Raw genomic sequence first — 20,253 nt, forward strand, 5'->3', positions numbered from 1 at the left:
TGCTTGTTCTGTGGCCCGACTGCCCTGCCTCACATGGCGGACATAAGCATGGAAAATTGGTGACAACTGTCCCACTGTCAGTAAGAGGGGAGAACCATCAGTTTGTACCAGCAGCTTTTTGGCAGGCAGACGGCCAGGCCAGAGGTTTAATAGTGGAAGAGTCAACTGATCCAGCGCTCTCACCAAAATATTGCACAAATGACACTATCTACTACCACAAAACTTTCACTACAACACTAGGCCCATAACAACAATAGAGCGCTTGAATCATGAGGCGATAAGATCTAAATATAGTTGTTTAAACCATCTGCAATAATCAAGACCAGCTTGTCATTTTAGAAAGTTTATTTTAACACATCTAGAAAAACTTAGGTTTTGGTATTTTATTAAACAAGCATTAGAAAATGTCATAAAGAAAGAATTTTTCAGTATTAATAAAAAGAGCATAAATCAAGAATTATTATTCATTAGCAAGAATAAGTAAAATTAAGCATTTCCCAAAATCCTAACTATATCTCAGTCTCTACCCTCATCACCTAGTAATAAAGTAATTAATAAAAACTCCTGTCCTCACGTGTAAAGTCCATCAGCATAACATCGTCCTCCAGAATTTCTCGAGCGTAAGCCAACTATGTGTTCTCTGAACCTATTCTTATACTCTAATTTTAGCTGAGCTAACTATTTTTCACATTCCAGCAGACGAATTCTAGTTCTCCATTGGCTGAGCCACCTCGTACCACAGTAAACTGTGACACCTCCTTTTTACATGCCCGGGCAAATTCACTAGTCCATTGTTCATTTAGAAGTCTTGGCAGCTCTCCTTAGACTGCTACATTTTGTAGCGACAGCTTCCTTTTTAACCTTGAGCTTAGTCAGCTCTGAACTCCCGTGGCACGTTAGCAAACGTTAGCAAATTTCTCCAAAAAGTCATCTTTTTAGCAGTTCAATCCAAAACCTTTCAAAATAAAAGCTCAGAGGCCTTTTCCATCCTTCTTGGAATTATTTTCACTTGAGCCATTTTCATCATTAGGCCTCTTTCAGAAAGCGTCAATTTTTCTGCGCCACTGTCCCTGCGTCACTTTTAAAAGGTACTATTTTCCTGCAGTCATCTCTAATCTTCATTTGTAAAACTATTATATAAACAAACAAAAAGAATAATTAATGAAAGAAATACAGTTTGTTCTGTTGCCTCCCATCATTGCTAATTATTAACCCATTAGTCTAAATTACCTAGCAGTAAAGCACAAATAAAGCAGCATTTTATATCTACCATTCTTCATAATCCATAAAGCCTTATGTGCACCTATAATAGTAGAAATGACATCACATAGACAAGGGAAGCAAAATAAGCACATGCCATTATTTCAAAAACAGCTGCTATTAGTTATGACATGACAATAGACAAGATTAATTTATTATTTTCCACATACATAAGAATGCAACATAATGCACATTTATGAGCACACATGTTAGTTTCCCGCGTGTTCTGTGAAAATGCAACTTTAAACTAGGTTGAATTAGCACACACAGCACAAATTGTTAGCATTATTAATTTATTTATGGAAGTGTGACTTCACGGGTTTAAACAGATTTTTGTTTTCTATCCCGCTCCATCAACTCCCTCATCTGGTGATTAACAAATCACCACACCAGCACCCAAAAATTTAGCAAAGATTTTATCTAAGATGAACACGATTCAATTTCACCTGTGTTAGTATTTCTAAAGACTTATCTCATCAGTTTATCTACAATTCTCATATTGAGTTTTAAGAAACCCCTCTAGTTCTATTTCTTTCTCTTGTGTAACATGCAACTAAGATTCAACAAAAGTGTTGCAAAAACTATAACTAATAAAATGTCAGTATCTTGTTTGTCATATTGACCTTAAACTTCTCCTTGTTAAATTCAAAAAGAACAATAACCTAAATTAACCAAAGCAGAATTATATTTTCATTAAGCTTGCAAAGAAAAATAAAACAAAAATTTAAAAAATTTTACCTAAATTTTCTAAAATTTTCTAACACCCCCCTTTTTCAAATTTTTTTTTTTTTTTTTTTTTTTTTTTTATATACTCTTTAAACCTTCTAACAGTTTTTCTTCGACCTAATGTCACAAATTAATTTTTCAGCTAACAGGATTTCTTCGACCTTGTGTCATCTAACAAGATTTCTTCAGCCTTATGCCAAAAACAGAAAACCTAAAAATTTAACAGGTATGTACTTCAATCATTGTCACTATTCTCTTCAATCTTTTCTTGACTCTCATCATTTACCTCCACTACAGGTATCACTTCTATTTTCTTTCCTGCCTCAATCCGTTTCTTTGATCTGTATCTCAATTTGAATTTTAGGCCTTCATTTTCTTCTGGCCAGTTATCACTTTTTCTTAGTAATTTCTTCTTTTGCTTGGTCACATTACATTCTGTTCTCCAAGCTCCTTTTCTGAATTTTCTTATTTCACAATCTTCATCACTCTCATCAGTTTCAGTGTCAGAAATTTTCATTCTGGACTCAGGTACTTCTTTACTCGGCAGCTTCACTCCGTTAGGAACGTCATCTTTGTAGCTGGTACTTGGCAATTCATCTTCTTCTTCAATTACCTTCAACTTCCCAGTTTCAGAATTCCTGTTCCTGCTTTCAGAGCTACTTTTCTGCTTTTCAATACTCTCCTGGTCTTGAATCACAATCTGATCACATTCTTCTTCTGCTTCTTTTTCTGGCAGATTTCCATCATTTTCTGAGTCTTCTGTCACGACTTTCAAGTCTTCTTCAATCAAGGCTTGTTTTCTTTTCATGTTCTCCAGATGTCGACCAACTTGTCGATCTTCAAGATCTGGATTCTCTTCAGGCTCTTCTTCAGAATCTGAATTATCAATTGTGACATTATCCTCATCAGGATTTTCAGGTGTAGATACACGAAAAGTATGGCCAGTGTCAATCCACTTCTTCAGTCTTTTGCACTTCTCTGCATTTATTGTGACAAGACTGACTGACCTTCTTTTCTGCCACCTTGGCACTAGAGAATTTCTTTTTAGACGAACTTTTTTCCTGATCCTTTTACCTGGTAACAGATCAAATATTTGCTCTTTTTCTCTTGTTTGCACTTCAGTTTCATCTTCATCAAACACAATAATCATTTCATCTGATAAATTCCTGCAGTTCTCCAAATTGATGCCATCATTGATAGTCATCATTCTCTTCTCTGGTATGAATGTCTGTCTCATTACCTTGTCCATCATAATATTACGTGGACTTAAATCTGTCTTTTTATCAGTAGTGTTTCTCAGAAACATCAAAACAAGTGGAAGGACATCTGTCCACTTTGTACCTGCAGCTAGGCACATTTTTACATCTCTGTCTTTTATAGTAACATTATCATGCTCCTCAACATCTGAAATTTCTAGTTTATCTGTACAATGAAACAGTCTGTTTTCAATATGTCTTTTACCATTTGATAATTTTTCAGCAGTAATTTCATCATCATGTTGCATCTGAAATGTTTCAACCCATTTTGTAATCAAACAGTAAATCACAAAAATGTAGCACAGTTTATCATTCAGTGACATCTCACAGAAATCCATTTGTAATCTGGTCAATGAACCACTCTCCTGTAATTCAGTTCCCAATCTCATAATTGTTCTCTTAATTGTGTTCACTTGCTGACAAGTTAGACACCTCTGGTAAAGAAATTCTACAAATCTATGGTACATTCTGTCCATATCAGTAATCATGCTATTTAGCAAAACTACTCTGTCATCTTTGTATAACAAAATCTCATCCTCATCTCGCTGTCTAAAATCTGCACTCAACCATGTGTTTCTCAACCATGTGTTTTTCTCCTCATGAGTTGCTTCATCTTGTAAGTCTTTGACTACCTGCCATGTTTCAACTACAGATGTTAGTATTAGTGAACTCAAAGCATGTTCATCATTTATTTTGTGTGCTGCACATATCACGCCAGCAAACCTTTCTGCCAATTGAATATCATCAATCAACCCTTTAATCAAATTTGCATTTCTGATAAGCGAACCTGTAAAAGTCAATGTTTTAATCTGTTGATCAATTGCGTCCTTCATTTTAATGTCTTCACTCAAAAGAACATTATTCTTATTCCAAAATTCTGAAAGTGCATTTAATCTTTTTAGACTGTTTTCCTGTTCTTTAATTAATCCTGTATCTGCATTGTCTATCTGTTCATTAACAAAGATTTGTAATGGCAATGAAGCCATGTCATTCTGCTGAACCATTACCTGTCGCTGTATTTGTAGCTGTTCATTCAGCTCATTTATTTCAAACTCCTTTTCCTTTGAACATAATTTTGACTCGTCTGACTGTGTCAATTTAATCGGATCAGTATCAGACTTCTCACTTACCAGAACTGAAGTCATCTCTGTTTCTTGCTGAATTTTGATCCCTACTAGTTCAATCTCAAGTACAATAGAATAAACCTTTTCAATTAATGGGACTTTTAAAATTGCGGAATTAATTTCATCTTTTCCCAGCACAGGGACTATCTCTGTTTCCATAATTTTCATGGACTCCTTTAAATCATTTGATGAATTTATATGATCAGGAATACTAATTTCAGAAGTACTAAGCATTTCATCATGCTTTTCTGTCGCATCAATTTTAGTAGAAGTCTGAGCTGGCACTTTATCAGTTTGATCTGACACTTTTGGCGTTGTATTAACCTGTTCTGGGGGTCTTCTTGAATTTCTGTTCTGATCCATATTTACAATATCAATTTTACACTGATCTCTATTTTCTACTCTGACACCTTTATTATTTATTTTCGCTAATTTTGGAATCTTTAATTTGCTCTCACATTTGGCAACAACCTTTTTCATTTTCTTATATAAGGAAGACATTTTCTTTAATTAATTTGGTAAAAGTACTCTTTTAATTTGCCTTGCAGTGTTTGCTGATCAATTAATTAATTAATTCAACACTATCAGGTGTATAAAACTTAATAATTTGGTCAATTTAATATTTCTCCTAAATTACCTGTATTACTAAATTTAATTAACCTGTAAAGGAAACATGAATTTGGAAAAACAGTAGCAACGTAATATATTTATTTATAACAATAATATCAACATATAATCACATGTGTGTTTTAAATGTACTTAATTTTTACTTACACACCTTCTGCAACATATACCTGTGAAAAAGAAAACCTAATCTATTTGTTTTTATTTAAATAAAAATATTTTGCTGTAAAACCTTTAGACTCCTTCTATTAATTTATTTAAACTAACAATTTAATTTGACTTGAAACCACAAATCACCAATTTTATTTGTGATAAAATGCTTGCTAACTACTATAACATACATCAGCCTAATGCTGTGGATCCTATTCTAATAAGCTATTGTTGCCATTATTGTTACTGCTGTAGCTGTATTTGCAGTAGCAGTTTATTTGTCAGCTAGTCTCACCTTTCCAATGTGTGATCCATTTCATAACAAAGCTCTAGGCACTATTACCAAAAAATTCAAAGCACTTGGGGCTACACTTGGGGCTACTATGATGCTCAGCTAATCACAGTCCGCCTTCACTGACACACACACTGCCACTACAGTCTCTATTCTCTCTTTGCGCTTAAAAGCGCTCAAAATCAACACTTTATTTATCTTAAGACACTTACAAATGCACTCGTAAATATTTCAAAGGGGCAACCCACTTCAGCCAATCATAGCGCTATTGGTGATATTTCAACCAACCACAGCACTGTTTACGCCACTACAGCCAATTACAGTGTGACGACGCATTGGCCAATCACAGCACAGTGGCAGAAAATGCTCCAGCCAATCAGAACGCGGCTTTGACAACGCTTGTCCAAGCTCAGCGCGGCTGTTACTGTGGCCATATACCGCTGCTGCTACTGTCCCGCTCGCCTCGCGCTCAAGCCTCTGTGTTTGGGAATATAATTTGAACACAGCGCGTAGTCGCATTTAATATATTTTATTTATGCAAAATTTATTTAGCGTGCACTCGCTCATTCACTTTACCCACAACACGCTTTTCTTTTAATTCATTAAAGCGTTGAGGAAAAGGGCTAACGCAGGGTTTTAAATTTTATTCAATAACAAGATACCTATAACCAATTACAGAGCCTCGCCCAATAGGAGCGCGGCTCTGTCTATGACGCGACGGCGTCTAGACCAATCAAGGGGCGGCCCTGCTATGACGCTGCGCGTCAATATCCAATGGGTGCGCTACTTGCCGGGACCTGAACCAATCACAGCGCTAGATCGCTGTGACACCTCAGCACCTTCATACAATCAGGGAGCGGCCTCGACAAGATGCTGCAGCTTCCTAACTAATGGGAGCGCAGTGTTAATCATGACACGACGGCCGCCTGATGAACGGGAGCGCTGCAGCTTTCAATTACACGGTCGCTGCTGTTCTAGCTCTCTCCCTTAGCTGTTATGTATAATTTTTATTTCATTGAGCAATTACTTTTATTTTATGTGTAGTTTGTTTAACGCGTCAAAAAAAATGCCAAAACGATGATTTATATTCTTTTTCAAGCATCTACACGTATTTCATAGAGCCTCGCTCAATCAGAGCGGGGCTCACCGAGCCTTAACCAATAGGGTCGTGGCCCTGGTATGACGCTACGCGTTAACAGCCAATGGGTACGCGACCTTTGTGTGACACGTCGGGGCGCTTTAACCAATGGCAGCGCGGCGGCTGACGCAAGCAGCCGCTGCAGCTGACAGCTCTCCCGATTTAGCAGCCCCTCCTTCACAAAATGCTCGGGAGACTTTTTAACTATGATTTAAACCATTAGAGTGCATCTAGCAACACAGGGATATTTATAATTACGATCTAATGAGCCCACAACGTTACACTTCACTCTTAAAACAGTGCAACGCTCGCCAGCATACATCAGTTGTGATGTGACATGCAATCAAATCAGTTTTTCTCATAAAATTTTGCGCGATCTGCTAGTGAAAGAATCGGGAATACTTATAAAGTAAACAATTTCGAGCATTTTATCGCGCCTCAGCCAATGAGAGCACTGCTTTACTTTATCATTCCAGACATATTAACCAATCAGAGCGCGGCAGGGCGATGACGTATGCAGCAGCTGCAGCTGCAGTCTCTCCCCACACGCTCTCACTCCTAAAACAGCCCCTCCCTTACAATTTTCGATCGGGGCACAATTAAAGGGTTTTAAACTACGGAGAACAGTATAATACTATATTTAAAGTGTGGAATGTTTATAAAATCAATACTAATCGCTTTTTACTTATTTTAACGAGTTTAATAACGTGGAATACCTTAATTATTGCCTAATTAACACAAAACATTCTAAAATGCTCCTGAATGTTTTAAATTAGCACAGTTTACCTTTTTATACTTTTCAACTATGCTGAATACTTTTCAATTGAATTTTATTAGCGTGCAGAGCTTTTAAATGTATTTAAACACTGCACAATACTTTTAGAAAGTCTTAGAATGGTATAGACTTTATCCTGAACTTTCCTAAGTACCTTAAAATTACTTTTGGTACATTTTAGTCAATATATAAAACGAAACACATCTGTCTGCTTCTCTAATTAGGATAGTTTACATACATTCAAGTATCCACACTTCGGAATAGTCGGCGCTATTCACACTAAGGATAATTTCCACTTGCCAGTAGAGCAACTCTTACTCTACCCTTCTAACACGTAAGAATATGAACTCATTTTGCTCTGAACCCACCGCGAAGTGAAAGTTCTAAGAGTTCCACTTGAACATACCTTACAAAACAATCACGCACTTTCACACTGAAAATTCCCTAACTTCAGACACACATGAAATCCGTACAGGACTCTCACCTGTTTATAGAAATCATGCACCGTTAGCAAAATAACACCGTTATCCGTACAGGGCTCTCACCTGTTTATAGATATAAAACATGTACCCGTACAGGACTCTAACCTGTTTATAGATAATCATGCACCGACATTACCCTGCCCTTCACTCAAGCTTGAATATAACTAATACTCTTATCACAGTGAGTTTTATGGAAGGCGCTTTGTCCCTATTCTCATGCTGCTCTAATTTCTTAGAAAACCCTCACTATTACAAGATTCACACCTAGCCCTAAAACTGTGTTGCACGGCGACAACACTGTATTGCACGGCGACAATACTTCTGGTACACGGCGATACCAACAGTGATACTCGGCGATATCACAGAAACAGATCAGATATTCTGCATGACTACATTCTCATCACACAGTTTTTTGTACCGGTACACACATAGCACAAAATAAACAAACTCAACATGTGTTAAAACTTAATCCTATGAATTTACCAACATATATGTATCATGCATGTAACATGTATGTCAAAAACAACATATATAAACCATCCGATGGCTACCAGAAATTGATCCAGCGCTCTCACCAAAATATTGCACAAATGACACTATCTACTACCACAAAACTTTCACTACAACACTAGGCCCATAACAACAATAGAGCGCTTGAATCATGAGGCGATAAGATCTAAATATAGTTGTTTAAACCATCTGCAATAATCAAGACCAGCTTGTCATTTTAGAAAGTTTATTTTAACACATCTAGAAAAACTTAGGTTTTGGTATTTTATTAAACAAGCATTAGAAAATGTCATAAAGAAAGAATTTTTCAGTATTAATAAAAAGAGCATAAATCAAGAATTATTATTCATTAGCAAGAATAAGTAAAATTAAGCATTTCCCAAAATCCTAACTATATCTCAGTCTCTACCCTCATCACCTAGTAATAAAGTAATTAATAAAAACTCCTGTCCTCACGTGTAAAGTCCATCAGCATAACATCGTCCTCCAGAATTTCTCGAGCGTAAGCCAACTATGTGTTCTCTGAACCTATTCTTATACTCTAATTTTAGCTGAGCTAACTATTTTTCACATTCCAGCAGACGAATTCTAGTTCTCCATTGGCTGAGCCACCTCGTACCACAGTAAACTGTGACACCTCCTTTTTACATGCCCGGGCAAATTCACTAGTCCATTGTTCATTTAGAAGTCTTGGCAGCTCTCCTTAGACTGCTACATTTTGTAGCGACAGCTTCCTTTTTAACCTTGAGCTTAGTCAGCTCTGAACTCCCGTGGCACGTTAGCAAACGTTAGCAAATTTCTCCAAAAAGTCATCTTTTTAGCAGTTCAATCCAAAACCTTTCAAAATAAAAGCTCAGAGGCCTTTTCCATCCTTCTTGGAATTATTTTCACTTGAGCCATTTTCATCATTAGGCCTCTTTCAGAAAGCGTCAATTTTTCTGCGCCACTGTCCCTGCGTCACTTTTAAAAGGTACTATTTTCCTGCAGTCATCTCTAATCTTCATTTGTAAAACTATTATATAAACAAACAAAAAGAATAATTAATGAAAGAAATACAGTTTGTTCTGTTGCCTCCCATCATTGCTAATTATTAACCCATTAGTCTAAATTACCTAGCAGTAAAGCACAAATAAAGCAGCATTTTATATCTACCATTCTTCATAATCCATAAAGCCTTATGTGCACCTATAATAGTAGAAATGACATCACATAGACAAGGGAAGCAAAATAAGCACATGCCATTATTTCAAAAACAGCTGCTATTAGTTATGACATGACAATAGACAAGATTAATTTATTATTTTCCACATACATAAGAATGCAACATAATGCACATTTATGAGCACACATGTTAGTTTCCCGCGTGTTCTGTGAAAATGCAACTTTAAACTAGGTTGAATTAGCACACACAGCACAAATTGTTAGCATTATTAATTTATTTATGGAAGTGTGACTTCACGGGTTTAAACAGATTTTTGTTTTCTATCCCGGCAGGCAGACGGCCAGGCCAGAGGTTTAATAGTGGAAGAGTCAACAGAGGCACTCACTGAATACACAGAACTTCTCCGTTCTCCGACTCAGGGAAACAGTATGGCAGCGTGGTGGCACTGCCAATTTTCCAGAGGTATTTGCACTCCAAATTAATCCTCTAGTGCATATTGCTAGAACCCTTGCATACTAGGAACTCATTCGATTTTCATGGAGTGGTGACATACTCTACGAAACAATTGTTGATCTGAAGTCAGCCATAAGTGGTCGTTTTCAACAATGAGATCGGCTGTCGTGTCCTCCCCAGCTCTAGAGCATGCCTATGACCACAAAACACATGGATATATCTCACACAAGTCTTTAACTTCAGCATGCAACTGTTAACTGAACACACTACATCATAAACTTTTTTGACCACCACCAGACACACCTAGATACCTCTCAACTGATTACGTAACTTTATAAGGAGTCTGCCGAGGACCTCAAGGATCCTTCTCCACATAACCACACAACATTACAGGGCCTGGGGCTTTCACAGACTAGGGCCACGCTTCATCAGACTACTATGTCTTGGAAATAATTCTTAGGTGTAGAAGCAAAGTTTTTTCTATCAAATTAGGGAGATAAGAAACACAAAATCAACACCATACTTCGCAAACTATTGACAATTTCAGTTGCATCCACAGCAATTCAAACAGCTGGTGGTGGCACTCTAAACCTTACTGTATAGCAGTGGCCAAGCTCTTCCACCTCTTCCTGGCTGGTCGAGTTTCCAAAAACGAGGCAGTCAGCCATAGGTATCTGGCAGTCTGTCTCTGTCTGACATTTACTGCAGCTTCTCTAACTGAAAGCCCATCAGGAATATTGCTAATAGTTATTTTCCCTTCCTCTTACCGGTTCACATGGGTTCTTAAGCATAAGCAGCCAAAGTATCCTACATAAGTTCAGTGCTTTCTGATCAATGCAGTATTGCCTGCATCTGGAAATGGTCTCCCACACTTCGTAAACTGTTCCATGACTTCATGGCCATCCCCACAACAGCAACTCAGTCATTCACCCCAACAGTCCAGGCTCCCCCCAAGTCTTCCCCGATGCATAATCTCATTCTGCTTCAACAGGTTCATAAAATGTGCTCATAGTTCATATTCAAGACAGGAGAGCAGCGGTGCATCAGCTTCACTCTCACAAAGATGTCTGCACTACCTGGTGATGCACATCACAACATCCAGTTCCTCCTGACATTGCATTAAAAAATGTAAGAAACCCTGAAGAAAACTGCTGGCAATATAAATTGACAGTTATAAACACAGATAAGAAAAAAGTGCTTAACTAAAGAACACTACAACGTACGATTTCCATAACAAAAATAAAATTTGAAAACAAAAGTCTTTCTCCCAACTCTTTAAAACCTTCCTCCAATTTTGGACCATCTCTGCCGATAGCCAAACCAAATCCACCTGGGAAGAATGCAGCAGATGGATTATTTATAGGCGTCTGCATTCCATTCTCATGCTTTCAACCCCACCTAAACCTTGCATGGTCCCAGATCACACTACAAAGAAGTTTGGAGACCCAGATTAAACTTGGTTTTGCAACTTCGACCGAATATGGTGGTTAAACCCATAGGGATTTGCAGGTCAATTTTAAAAAGGTTTGCTCATATCTAGCATAAATAAAAATAATAAAGCCGGGGCTAAGTCACCTGAAAAGTCCAGTTGGTAGTTCTGCTTGCCAATTGCATATGTAATCGATCCCTGAGGTGCCTTCCGATACTCAGATTCAAGATATTCGCTTGAGACTGTCCCCTGTGTTTAAAAATAAAACGATGTTTATTCATGTATGCATTTCAGCAACATTTCAGATTTATTTCCGTTCAATGTCTATGTTTATAAGGACAGCTTTTAGCATTTTAGACATAATTTTAGCACAGTTTTTAGCATTTAAAACAAATCAATATCAATACATAACTTTATTCTGTGGCAATTAGCCGTCCATAAAGCAATATATAAGACAGTACAAGATTTACAAAAAATTTAAGAGTGCAATTCATGTCAACGAGTTAAAAAAGTATATACTCAATTAAACAGGGACTACACAGGTAATAGAAATTTTAAATAAGATAACAATGCCTCTATATAACATTGATAAAAGACAAATGTGCATCAGTAAAATCACCATAATATAATAGACCCTCACATCTTGCTGAAATGTTTGCCATATTCGCACAAAGTTCCTATAACATAGTCGGATAGAGTTAAGTTAAACCAACGCTGTAGAACAGAAGGGGAGACAAAAACCTCATAGTGAGTCCGCCATGCACTCCCCATCAGCCCCATCAAACGGACTTAGATTTTTTTTTCTAGTTGTGGGAACATTAAGAAACAATAAATTAACAAAAAATAAAATGCACGTGTGCCTGTCACAGATTACACCACCCCGCATTGCAACATACAATTGCACACTATGTCTTGTTGCTATGAAAAAGGTAAAGAAAGTTTCTTTCTGGCGTAAAAGACAGCCCATAAAACTGATGCCATACTACAAACAAGCATTAAAAATGCAATAGGTCTCGCCTTTGATTAAGTTCACGCCATTTGCTTTGCTAATGGTATTGTATAGCAAAGCAAATGGCTTTAACATAATCAAAGGCGAGACCTATTGCATTTTTAATGCTTGTTTGATCTTCCCAGATCCAGGTTGAACTGGTCACCAATGCTATCTGTGGAGGCACTGGTTGTGGTGTTGTGCGAGAGAGAGCAATATGGAAGGCCTTTTTCATTACGCTAGTCACCCATTCTGGTTGTAAGACTTGCATGTCTGCTATTTTTGTAGGTTCCTGATAGTTTGAACAGAAGCCTCACACATAGACAGCACTGCTCTATTTACATAAGGATTGAGGAACTGGCTACTTCTGTAGGGTGACCAGACGTCCCCGTTTTCCCAGGACGGTCCCCGTTTTTGGAGAAATGTCCCCGTGTCCCGACACCTTTCTCCAAGTGACTCAAATGTCCCCGTTTTCAATCAGCGTCCCGGTTAAACCCAGAAATGTCCCTGTTTTTCATTTTTCCGGTTGAGTATGCGCCCGCATGCTCTCTTTGCACTGGCGTTTGCTAGCCTGTGATGTTTTATTGATTTTTGGCAAATATATGCTATAGTCCCTAAAAGTGTAAATGTAATAAGAAGTACTAATGCTGCTGTGTAAAGGAGAGGGGTGCCAATAAAAGACCTCGGATTTATTTTCTGTAATGCTTCATCTCGGTCTGTGGAAGGAGCGGTCATTGTAGTCCTTTTTCTATGTCTGACAGCTGTCAAATAATCGTACTTTTACGTCGATGGTTACTGCAAACCGTAGTCCTACTTCTATGTCTATGACCTGTCCCCGTTTTTTGTTTTGAGAATCTGGTCACCCTAACTTCTGTCACAGGGCTGTGTCAAGGTGAGCAGGGCGAACTGGGGAACCAAAACCAGCCTTGGCAACCGGTGCCTTTGTCTCCTCGCGCATGCTCTCTTTCGACCCGCCCTTTCTCCCTCTCTCCCTCCTCCCTCTCTCACTGGTTTCTTTATACCTTTCGTCTCACTCTCTCTCTTTCTCTCTGTCTTGTAGCCTTCCCATACAAAAGAAACTAAAAGACTCCCCTAGGTAAAAATTAAATCTCATCAAACACTCAAACTTCACAGTGTACACAGTCAACATATAAACAAGCAATAGTGAGGGTGGGTAATGTGAAGGAAGGCGTGTGAGAGCAAGTAAACACCACTGAGCAGCAGGGAAGTGACGCAGGGGCTCGGCGAGGATATGAGTGCGAGGAGTGTGCCAAGCAAAGGTCCCGCCCTGAGATGTGGAGATCTACACTGAGAGTGGGGGGTGAATGTTCAGGCAAAGCAGCACACAGCAGGGGGAATACGAAAACTCATGAGTGCACAGAGTGCTAAAATAAAGAAAAACATTCATCGGCTAAACCAACAGGTCTCACCTTTAAACTCCAAGCTTCTGATTTTGAAAACAACTGTTTGATTGGGATTGAGGAGGGGGTGAAAAGAACAATTCCGAAATGACCTCCGACGCATGAGAGCTTAGACATACACAAGGGCAGCCACTTAGAAATAATTAGGCAAATAAAACAAACCCATTGCAAAATGTCCGTCTATGTGTGCACATGTGGCTGCCATATTGGCACATTCTCTGAAAACTTGTATTACCGTTCCAAGATGACATAGCATAACATGCCTTTGTAAAGCACAAGTTCACCCAGAAGGGTATCTTGGCGCTGGATAACATATGTTCATTGTTACCCAACTTAATGGTACTCATTTTATCGACCTCAGAAGGATGAAAGGCTGAGTGGACCCGCTCAATCTTGACCTGTGGCCATTGGGCAAACACAGGCTCTTGCAGTCGACCCATTAGTCCACTGAGCCACTAGACCCGGCCTATGGGTGACAGCTACGTAAGAATGATAAATTAATGTTTGAAAAGTATGTACGATGCTGCATAGAGATTCGCCTGGGAGAGGCGCACTGCCGCTGCTGGTGCCTCGCTGAGGTAAAGAGCACAGGAAAGTCAAGCTGAAGGACATCACCCAAAGTTAAAAAAAAAAAAAGAAGCAGCAGGGAAGTGGGGGCACGGGATGAGTGGGTGGGGCTCATGATGGGCATATAGGGAGGTTGGATGGAGAAGAGAGAAGGAAACCCCTGCGCTCACACAGGCTACCAAGAGCCAAATGAAAACAAGCCAAGTAAAGGGGTCTTGCCTTTGGGACCTCCTGGCTTTGCCAGCGGTTTTAGTGATGCTGTACACCATGGGCACTCGTAAACACTTTGTAAGGGATGAAGAAGCATAGTCCGTGGTGCGGCAGAGGGCCACATTGATGCATCATGGTGAGCGCCAAGGGAATGGTGGGTGTAAAGTGGGCGTAGGTGGAGCGAAGCAGGTGCCTCCTGGGAACGGAGCCCTGGAGTGATTCTGAGGGTTTCATACTGTACTGTCCTCAAAATTATACACATTACACTCTAGTGGACAAACAAATGTAAACACATCCTGGTGGCGGCAACACACTCCTGGGCACAGGAGACAATAGGTCAAGAATGAGAATGCTGGATTAGCACATACGGTGCAAGGGGCGTGGTCAGCAGTGCTAAAAGGAGAAGACGGATGAAAAATAAGATAAATTAAGAAAAGATACCAGACGGGAACAAACTCGCTGCTTCTGCTGCACGGCAGCCAACGAGGGGCTTGTTTTTTGGCCTTTAATAGAAGAAGCTAGTTACAGGCCTGATTTATTGAGGCACTTCATGTAGCGCCGACATGCCATGGTTTAAAAGCGGCTTCAAGTTGCTTTGACGTGTATATCTTTTCTCATCTGACTCGCGAGGAATGCTGGAACTTGATGGAAAGAGAAGAGGAAACGACTGCATGGGGGAATGAATCCGACAGCAGGCGTCTTCTTTTTATTTGGAATAAAACATGAGGTAAGGGGAAGCCGCTAATAGCTCCTGAACCCCTCCGGCTCGCAGGGCACACCGACCACCCATGAGCTGCTGTCCTCAGAAATAATGTGCGGGCACCACAGAAACCCCGCTGCGAGGTCGATGCAAATATTTCAGTATGCAGCTCAGTAGTGCCCCCGCACCAAGACCCTGTCTGTAATGTACTGTTCTTTGGTGAGATAGGGGGTACGTGGTGGAGAGATAGGGGCAACAAAGTGATGGGGAACGGCCAGCTAACCATTATGTTTTTATAGCCGTCGATATGGGCAGGACCCAGCCACCTTCCGTGCCATGGGGTCACACTATGTCCATCCCGTGACAATTAATAACGTGCTGCAAATAGTTATGTAACTAAGCTCGAGTTTAATACACCCAACACCTGTTTGTAAAGTTCACAGTGAAACCAAAAAGGTACTCGGCTCAGCGGTATCAGCGGCACGAGGGACCGTATGGAATGTGAGCCCGGCCTCTGGCGGACTGGCAACCTTGCCACGCACGGGCACTATCACGGGGTAGATGTCTCATGGCACATGCGTCCCAAAAAAAAGCATGTCATCACTTAAAACTCCGGCGAGCTCAGACTTTCATCCTTTTAAGGTCAACACAATGGGTATCATCGCAATGGGCGCTGTTGGCTCCCATTATTAAAGTGTCAAAAGACAGTTCAGTCTATTGCGCTATATAAATGGTGAATATCGCCATTATATCGTCACTGCTTCCTGTCCCCTGCCCTTAACATAACATATGCTAGGGTAACTTTGTAGTTTTCAGAACATTGTTCTCTATCACCCACAATTTTAAATCACCCCGGAAATTTAAAAATATGAAATATATGCAGCAGTTGATTAAAACCACCAGTAGGGGAAGGCACAATATGAACATGCACGGACCATGCCGCCACTCGTAAGCACCTCGACTGCAAGGATAAGCTTAATTGTCATGTTGCCCAGAGGCAAGGAAAATGAAAGAAATAAATGTTTTTTCTATTTCTTTGATTTTGGTATAATCGCGGCACCCCCGCTTTACTTTTAAAATGTTACAAGTAAAGTGCGGGTGCCGCGATTATACTAAAATGAAAGAAATAGACGTTTTTTCTATTTCTTTCATTTTGGTATAATCGCGGCACCCGCGCTTTAACATTTTAAAAGTAAAGCGCGGGTGCCGCAATTATACTAAAATGAAAGAAATTTCACTTTTAGAGCCGTCCCACTTGGACGGCTCGCCTTCTGGCGTAAAAGGTTTCTTATCTTCTTTATGGGGCGAAACAGATGGCCCCATAAAGAGGATAAGAAACCTTTTACAACAGCAGCAAGTCAAGGAAGCCAATCCGAATGGAACAGCTCTAAAAGAGAAAAGAGTACGTCACGGTAACCTCTTTTCCAAAGGCTGGCCACCATTTAGCAAGAGCGGTGACGCCAGCCAATGGAAATGAGGGGTGGGGCTTAACCTCGCCTGTGAAAAATACCCAAAAATATAAGATCTCGCAATCGAGACTGCGCATGCGCAGCCTACGCTAGTCGAGACCTAAAAATCTCCAGAGGGGGCAGAGATTGTTAATATAGGTTCGCAGGTCAGAAATGTGTGAAGTGTGCCCCCTTATAATAGATAAAATAAAACGCTTCCTCAGTTGGATAAAAAACATACTAACACCCCGTGCATAGTATTCTGCGCCATTGCATCACTGCAAGGGCAACTAGATAAAATTGTGGACCAATCATTCACATTTGGGAAACAAATCAGTTGGTGAATGGTACCTAGTCTAAAACAAGTCAGCACAAACCTGTGTCCTGCATTTAAAACCGCTTTAAGATAGGGTTGCATATCAAAGGTACTTAAAATTATTTTATTTTCTAAAACACTAGGTTACATATTTCAGATGCAAGTCTAACGTTCTCCAAATGGGTCATGATTTCATCCTTTAAATAGCCTCTGCTAATGGAAAATAATGTTTCTGGCTTCTCAAATCATTACAGAAACGTTGAAAATAAACAAGCCATGGAATGCGTTGGTATAGACTTGATTTAAGACAGTCCTTGATTATTGCACAATTTAAGTCAATATATTCAGACGTCCATATCTTATACCACAGTAGAATAGGCTGTAGCAAGATCAAATCTGCAATGAATGGTGCCCCAAGTTCGGCACGACATACATGTACTGAAGTACTTTTCAGAACGGCAAAAAGATATCTAAAGAACTAATTTTCCACTAATTGAATGTCTCTTCTTTTCTGCCCCATAAATGCAATGCTAAGGCATATGACTTCATAAATTGACAACATCAAAGCGGTTGGTTTATATCCCAACCACGTAGAAACCCTCTGAGTGCCATACAGGCTTTACTACACCGCAACTTCCTATCTAGAATAGCCTTCTTCCATAGGCACTCATTATCAAATAAAATCTTCAAGAACGGGAAAGTATTAGTAGTGCCGATAGGTGCACCATGTATTTTTAGGTCTCGACAGTTAGTGGTGTTCTTCCCACATTTCATGACAAAAGTTTTAGAATGGTTTACTAGAAGGCCCAAGATCCTGCATATATACGGCAAAATGTGTCAACAGGGACTTGAGTTCAAGAGGGGTATGTGCCATAAGGCATAAGGATAGCATCATCGGCATAGAGGAGAATCGGTACAGGGTGAGTCCCAACTTGTGGAAGATAGTTTGATGATTCTGCAAGTACCACGCCCACACTATTTATATACAGGGAGAACAAGAAGGGGGCCAGAACACAGCCCTGTCTCACCCCCCTCTCCAACCCCAAATGCTTCAGTGCATTCCCCTCTAATGCCATATCCTATTCAATCTTTCCAGCCAGAGTATAGTTCCCTCAGGAAATTAATAATAAGCATCTCTAGCCCCAGCTCTTTCATAGTTAACCACAATTTAGCGTGTATAACGCAATCGAATGCTGAGTAGAGTTCAACAAAAGCCAAATGCATATTTCCTTCATTGATTTTAACATATTTCCCAAGTACCATGCTTAAATTCAGGCTCTGCTCAATTGTTCCAATGCTCGGGCGAAAGCGATATTGTAAGTCTGATAGGATGTTATGTGTATCTGCCCAATCTTGTAATCTGTTCAGAATAATGCGGCCTGCAATCTTCACCAGGGAATCAAGTAGGAAAATTGGCCTATAACAGGCCGGGTATGGTCGATCACCCTAAATAGTGACGATAATTAATTCGGCTCATGTAGGTAAGGACTATAGTTAGTAAAGATCCCCATAAAGCGATGTTGGCCTTATACAAGTCTGCTGGAATAGCGTCCGGACCTTAGGCTTTACTGCTTATACTGGTCAATATGGCATCATTAACTCCATCCATACTAAATGGAATCATAGCAGTTACCTGTGAAGTATCAGCCATCGTCACCTGACTAGATCCGTGCTCTAATTCAGACACCACATTTGCTAGGGAATAGATGGTGGTAAAGTGTTTATCCAATCTACTTCCATAATAGGGATCTCTCTCCTGGGAGCTGAGTGTTGGCCTTATACAAGTCTACTGGAATAGCGTCCGGACCTTAGGCTTTACTGCCTTTACTGGCCAATATGGCATCATTAACTTCATCCATACTAAATGGGACCATAGCAGTTACCTGTGGAGTATCAGCCAGCATCACCTAACTAGATCCTTGCTCTAATTCCAACGCCACATTAGCTACGTAATAGATGGTGGTAAAGTGCTTTATACAATCTACTTCCATAATAGAGAATCTCTGTCCTGGGAGCCTCATCAGCTATCAGTGGTGCAGAGTAAATTACTCTCCAGAAGGCTCTATTATCCTTGATTGTGCATGCCTCACTTAAAGATTCCCATGCCTTCTCCCTTCTCCCTTAGTTGTGACTTCCTCAATTGTACTGCCTTCTTGTAATCTGATCTACAAGTCTGAAACTCTTGACTAGACCTGGGAGATTTGTGTAAGGCCACTTTTAGCCGTTTATGAGCCCTAGTGCATTTCATGTCAAACCAACCCTTCTTCTCCTTTCTTGCTATTTTGTTTGCAACAGTCAGGTTCTCCTTCACCCCCTGTGTAATTGTCAGAAAGGCGTTAATAACATCAGTGGGTGCTATCGAATCATCTAGATATAGGTCAGGAAAGCCTCTCTGTTATTAGTCATGAGTTGCTTGAGAAACCCCTCCGGAACAATCTGTGCCTATTGTAAAGTATACCATTGTGACTTGCTACCTCAGTTTCATCTACTAGTAAGGTAGTATTATTGTCCTGTTTCTTGAAAAACTAACTATTTGGTGCCTGCAGCCTGTTACTGGGTCACATTACTGGTGTAGGTGACATTTGGACTATGCTCATTCCTCCCAGACAACCACACAATAGATAGAGGAATTAGGTGTGACTGGATGGGCCATCAACTGGCAGGATGTGGGAGGCAGAGCTGGGCAAAACCCCACTTGCAAATGATTAGGCTGTGCCCCGCCTTCACACAAAGGAATTGTCACCACTGCATTGTTCATGTAGCCAGCTTGGAGCTAGGGCAGAGGAGGCAGGGAACCTAAAGGATGTTAAAGGAAATTCCACTGAAACATCTCCTTCTTCAAATCTAGCAACAAGTACAAATAATGGACCTTCAGACTCAACTCTTCGGTACACACCAGGGCCTGTGAATGCCATAGAGGAAGGACTACTGTGCTGCTTTGCTGCCAGAAGGACTGCTACTCTGCTGCCCTGCATCTGTCAACTCAGACTGAAGTGATTCCAAAGGTCAGCACACTTACTTCCTGTTTTGATCTACAGTGACATAAAAAGATCCAGCGGCACCTACAACTGTCCAGCTGACCTGCTGCCTGGACCTGCCTGAGGCCTCTTACCTCTGCTGGAGCGAGTTCCCAGACAGATGGCCGATGTTGAGCTCCTCTCCAAACAAAAGGAGAAATCATGAAGTTTTGGAATCTTCGTGAGTTTGCGCCAAGTTCTTGTT

At 40.1% G+C, this 20,253-nt stretch overlaps 1 protein-coding gene across 2 annotated transcripts in view; it reads right to left on the bottom strand.

Moving 5' to 3' along the window:
• Positions 1 to 20,253, bottom strand: part of LOC144755653 (uncharacterized) — a 533,565-nt gene that overhangs the window by 74,241 nt on the left and 439,071 nt on the right. For both annotated transcript variants that reach the window (XM_078644812.1, XM_078644811.1), the window contains exon 9: positions 11,528 to 11,630. In XM_078644812.1, the coding sequence (XP_078500938.1) occupies positions 11,528 to 11,630 (103 nt within the window). The remainder of the gene's footprint in view (positions 1 to 11,527; positions 11,631 to 20,253) is intronic.

The sequence above is a fragment of the Lissotriton helveticus genome, chromosome 5_1, assembly GCF_964261635.1.
Source record: "Lissotriton helveticus chromosome 5_1, aLisHel1.1, whole genome shotgun sequence".
Lineage (NCBI taxonomy): Eukaryota > Metazoa > Chordata > Amphibia > Caudata > Salamandridae > Lissotriton > Lissotriton helveticus.